General features: G+C 28.5%; 1 protein-coding gene across 2 annotated transcripts in view; it reads left to right on the forward strand.

The window, feature by feature from the left end:
• The window catches only part of LOC143240666 (RING finger protein 150-like), a 43,082-nt gene extending 37,301 nt beyond the window's left edge, over window positions 1-5,781 (forward strand). For both annotated transcript variants that reach the window (XM_076483467.1, XM_076483466.1), the window contains 2 exons: window positions 433-529; window positions 3,255-5,781. In XM_076483467.1, the coding sequence (XP_076339582.1) occupies window positions 433-529; window positions 3,255-3,695 (538 nt within the window). In that variant the 3' untranslated portion in view covers window positions 3,696-5,781. The remainder of the gene's footprint in view (window positions 1-432; window positions 530-3,254) is intronic.
• The last annotated feature ends 219 nt before the right edge of the window (window positions 5,782-6,000 follow it).

The raw sequence follows: 6,000 nt of genomic DNA on the forward strand, positions 1-6,000 counted from the left end.
AAGCAACAAATAGTGGTAATTAAACTTGTTTGAAGAAGCAATTAATTGGCATATACACTGAGGGTAGGTGAATGTAAACAAAAGGTGATTCATGTTTTAAAAATATGTTGATTACCATTATATGCAATGTTTTTATTTTATTTTTTAGTGCATTATGAGGGATATTTCAACAATACAAATGGGTTTTGTTGAAGAATGACAAATGATTTATTTAAGTTCAAAAAATATAGAATATGTAACTTGAAAGCATATGATTAGAGCTTTTCTCATATCATGCCTGGTAAAGGAAGAAGTTTCTATTATAAGAAGGCCTAAGAAAATCTCAAATAAATTGATAAATATTAGATGACCTCTGTACTTATTTAACATAACATATTAAAATTGGAGCAATATTTTGCTCTATGCAGTGAAAGGTTCTCTTTTTTTCTTGAGGCATACATTTCACAAGTCATGTGTGGACCCTTGGCTTCTTGACCAAAGATCTTGTCCAATGTGCAAGATGGATATTCTCAAATACTATGGACTTGTGGTAAGTGTAAAAAGTTGGAAATAATTATTGGAAGTAAATATCAGAGGAAAACTATGTATGATGCTATAAAAACACACAACTACTAATACTAATGTAGTTAAAATATTCAAACAACTATAAATTAAAAGAAGCTACTGATGCTCGTACACATTAAAGGAAGTCTACATACAGTAATATAGATCATTTGAAAATTATGAATATTGTAATGGATCAAGTGGATGCTTAATACTGCTCCAGATCTAAGCAAAGCTATTGACATTATAAAACAATACAACTTCCAAATGTCTCGTATTGTACAAGTAAAACCTAATTGAAGTATAATATGTACATACACGTTTAGGAAATATTGAAGTACTATGCAAATTATAAGTGGAGAGCAGACTGCAAGGTATTTTCTCTGCTGATTTCTCCAAGCTCATTCCATTGGCTGTGGTTTTGCTAGATAATGGACAGGGAGAGTGGGAATCTCTTTAATCCATTCATGTGCATCACTAATTAGATATGAAGCTGAGTTTATTAACCCTTTCATGTTGGGTCACAGGTCAAAGGCCATGTCATAGTGTTTGTTGACTTGCATTTAAAATTTTATTGAACTATTTTATGAATTTGTCAGTTAGTGTGCAATCAAATTTTAGTATTATATGTATGAGTTAATTTCTGAATTTAAAAATAAATATTAAAACAGCACATCTAAATATAGATTTTAGTGAGTCGCATGGTATGTTTAATGCACAAATATTTAAAATTAGATATTTGTGATGTCAAAATACTAAGTCTATAATTTTGTATAAATTAGGAACTCAAATTACTAATACTGACAAGATAATGTAAAATAAGAATCTTGTGTCTTTATATTTTGCTGAGATATTGCTTATGTACAGAATCAGTGGCCCTGTTCACCTCTTTTCATTTTTTTTGAAACAGTTCCTTGTATACACTTACTTCAGTAAATGACATAAATAACCAATGAACAATTTAGAATATCCCTAGAATGGTTTTGTCAGCCATTTTAATCTGTGAAAAGGCCACCATGATCTTTTGATCCAAGTTTTAAAGGAGGTAGGTTGTGTCTTTAGTCTGCTCAAAGTTTCGTATTTTTAAAAATTTAAATACATCAAAGTTACTAAGCTTCATAGATTTTAATGGAATTCTATGATATCAGTGTAGTTATTTATGATTTTGTTACTCAACTCTATATTTAAAACCTAAAATTGTTTGGTATCCCCCAAGTGCAAAATTTTTTGAAAGGCTTAGCAACGTGTCTAGTACAAAGGTCGTAGTGAGAAGAGAACTGTTTACTTTACTTTTTGATTTATTGCTCTATATTTTAAGAAAAATAAATTAGTAATTTATTTTTAAATAGTAATAATCTGTATACATATTTAACGTATAATAATTGAAATGTGGTTGTATATTGCAAAATACTTGTCCATTAAAACATAGACAAAATAGGGAAGACGAAAGAACAGTTTTATATTACTGGATACGTGACTTGAGTGCACATGCACTGCATTAATGCAAATGTTATGTAAATTTTAGCTAGGCATGACTGAAAATTGAATATTAAAAATAATACATATGTAAATATGTAGCATTATGAGGCTTGAACTACTTAAATTAGATGTTTGTATTTTAGTGTTATAATATTTAGTCTTTCTAGCATGAAATAAAGCATAATTTATATGCTTTATTTCCTAATTTTTTTATGTTTACGAGGTTGGTTAAGTGACTAACCCCAGTTAGTTAGAGTATAGAACATAGAATATGAAGTCTTACTGAAAGAAAACATTTGAAATGTGTTTAGAAGGATTGAGATTAAGCAAATAACTTTTGAGATTTTTGGGACAATGAATGTGTTTTTTAATCATGACATGAAATAACTTTAAACTCAGACTAGTAAAGAAACACTCTTTTACAAAAATATCTTTAGTAAACATTTCAATAAAAATCTGATTTTTTTTGTATATAAAATACTTGTAACGTTTATTACAAGTCTACAAGATTTTATGAAGATACACATGTATCAAAAGTTATGGTACAACATTTAATGTGAAGATAAACTTGTACATATTGTACCAAACCTGTAATAAAAGGTGGTTTTAACTTAATCATGCTGCATGATATACACTTTTGTTTATGCTTATTATATAATAAGTGTAGGCATGTACAAAACTAATCAAAATACTGCATAATCTTAAGTGCCAACCTTTAAAAATTACTGAATTTAAATAGAGTAGTGAAAAACATAGTCACCAAAAGACATTAAAGGAGGTAAAATCCAGGGCTGTCATTTTGATATACGTGTTGCATGGTTTGTTTTGTTGCATTGCAAACAAAAATAAACCATTTTACAATACTTCAGAATTACTTTCTACAGATTATGTTGCTTCTCCAAATAAAATATCTTGTGTGATATTTGCAAGAAGTTATCACTTTGTTACAAAACAATCCAATGAAACATTTTCAAAATTTTGGGTTTTAAATTTTCAGTTAAGTTAATAGAAGCCTTTGCTGATATACTGTACCTCTTTGATATTTTTAAATAGATATTAATTACATTTTTTTGCAACAGTTTTGAAATGCTTAATATTTTTTCTTGGAAATTTAAAGAAAACAATTTTCTTAGGTTTGTATAGACTTAAAACTTTTCTGAAAAAATTTTTTGATTTTATTAAAATTTTTATCTCAATTAGGAAAAGATAATAAAAGATATTTGTTCTGAAAGTTTACAGGAAGCCAGGAAAGTGTGCTCAATATTGATGAAATAGACTTTCCTCACATGCAAGATGAAGATGAAGATTTCGAAAGCATTGATCTTCCTGCTCATCATGAACAACATGTGCCAAGCGAGCTATATTCACCAGAACGACAGGAGGTTAGGTCTCCTTGCCATTCAGTAAGTTCAAACTTGGAGCTGACATTGGAAGACTTTTCTCTGTGTAGTCCTGTACAGAGCCCTACTCAATCTATCTCTAAAGCCAGCAGTAACTCCTCCCCATCTCCACCATTCCAGAGAGACAGGGTTCTCGAGACTGAGGAAAAGTTGTTCATTCCTGTTAAACTCGTGGCTGGATCTCATGTACAGTGTGATAGTAGTAATAGTCAAGATCCACTGATGATGACGCAGGAAAAGAAAGTGGTTAAAAAAGAACCAGAGTTAGTTTAGTACTCGTTAGGCATTTTGATTATTTACAGACTTGATGGTTTAAGAAATGGTTCCTTTCAGAGTTACACTGTGCCAACACCTTTAATCTACAGGAAATTAAATGTTTAGAAATTGGTATATATAAAAGATGAAGATGGAATAGATACTCAATATAGAAATGATGGAGAATATTGTCATATCATTAAATATCTGTTCATATCATATACCCTGGATAAAAAAGTTGTTTTAACAGTTTTAGATAGTCACTTTTGGTCTTCACACTAAAATAAAGCCATAAAAACAACAAAAATGGCTGAGAGGTGTTTGTTTTTAGAAAACAAATTAAAAATGTGTAGCTGTGAAATGCAGTTATTTTTCTGTAAATGAATACATTTTGCCTGTTTTATTCCCATATTTTCACTGGGAATTAGATTCTGTACTGATGTTGCATTATGTTTTATCAACTTGATGTAAATTGTGTTATTGTATGAGTACATATTTTACATGTTTGAAGTTCTTAATATCAGTAGTTGGACTATTAGAAAAGTAAAAATTGGTCTGTAGTTCAGTAACATTTTTTTTCAGATGCAGGGAGCACTGAATCATTGTTTTAAGTCCAAAGCAATGGCTTTCCAAAATATACTTTAGTATTTAACATTTTTTACATTAAAGCAAGTTAATTAACAGCTCAATGCAGATAAGTTTTTATCACTTATAAATATATCATGCATTGTATTATAGTTTTATTGAGACTAAAAGTTTAGATGGTTGTGCTGAATGGTAGTCTTACTGAATAGTTATTTGTACTTAACAGGTATTGAATAAAATACAAGATTTTGCAAGCTAGTAAAATAAAAATGCAAAAGAAAATGTTCCTAGGACTATATTTAAATGAATGGGTATAAAACTTGACTTTTAGATTATAAAATTATGAGCATCTTGTTAAGACGTTTTATTATAATTGAAGTTTTGACTTTATTGAAGTAACATTAAATCTTGTTAGTTCCAGTAAATTAATAAATTTAGGTTTTGACCTCTGAAGGAATTAATTAATTTTAAACTTTGAGCTACAATAAATGTAAGTGTGGTAACACACTGGGTAATTTAACTGAGCAGTGAAAGTTTTTAAATGTGAAACATGTAGCAATTTGTATAATTTATTGGTCACTATTAAACTAAAACAATCATTATAGTATTTGTAAATTACTTTTGTATAGTGTATTTTTATTATACTTAGGAAACTTCTCTATTTTTTGTAAAATTCAGTTATATCCAATCAAAGTTCACATTAAATCTGAAAGTGTTCTCTTTTTTTTTTTACTTTGTGGTTAAGTTGAGCAGTTTTGCTATAGATATTTAAAATTGGATGTAACAACATCCTAAGACATTTTTGATATTTACTTCTGTCATGTTTGAAGTGTAAGGAAAACCATTTTTAAAATTGATTTAATCTAATCCAAAATTTAGTTTCAATCTGTGAAATGTGTAACATTATGTATATTACTTAGATAGAAACCAGTTGCTCCACCTAACCACTTAGTAAGTGAAACCTATTCATACTAGAGAAATAATGCATAATATTTACCTTTTTAAATGCCATAATATGTTATTTTGGTTAGAACTGCACGTATTACTGACTTATTAAATTTTTACATTTAGTCAGACCTGTCATTTAGAGACAGACTAGATTTTTACAGGGTGTTACTAATATCCATTTTAATGTTTCAAAGGTGCAATGATGTGATTTAACTCCGTTTCAATATCTTATTTAAAGAAATTTGAAAGCAGGGTTGACATTCAGGATTATAAAGAATACACTAGTCTTCTGTTAATGAAAAGTTTGAACATGTTTTCTGTAATTTGTGTTTTAAATTTAAATTTTGTTATGGATGATATAAACAAAGAGAAAATTGATGTATTAACCTTTCAATGTTATAAACATTTTGGATTGATTGTTTGGAAGAAAGATTTCCAAGGTTGTTGTTTTTTTAAATGTATATTTGATATATAATTCAAACAAAATTGTAAACAGTAAATTGCAATTGTGATACTGCTTAATTGTTATGTAACAAAATGGAATTAAAGTTTTTTGTTTTCTTTTTACAAAGTTAGTTATATTTTTAATAATGATTAACTGATGAAAATGTTTGGAAACTAGTTTGAGATGTAGCTTTACAGCCAAGAACTTGCAGAACATGCTTTATTAAAACAAAGGCAGTTGTTGTCTGAAGAGGAAATTATAAGACAACAAGCTCAGAGTACTTGGAAAGTAAAAGTTGTGTTGAGGACAATATTAGTTAACGTTTTCCTTCCTATTGTTTTTAAA

The sequence above is a fragment of the Tachypleus tridentatus genome, chromosome 13 (genome assembly GCF_004210375.1).
Source record: "Tachypleus tridentatus isolate NWPU-2018 chromosome 13, ASM421037v1, whole genome shotgun sequence".
In the NCBI taxonomy this organism is placed as follows: Eukaryota; Metazoa; Arthropoda; class Merostomata; order Xiphosura; family Limulidae; genus Tachypleus; species Tachypleus tridentatus.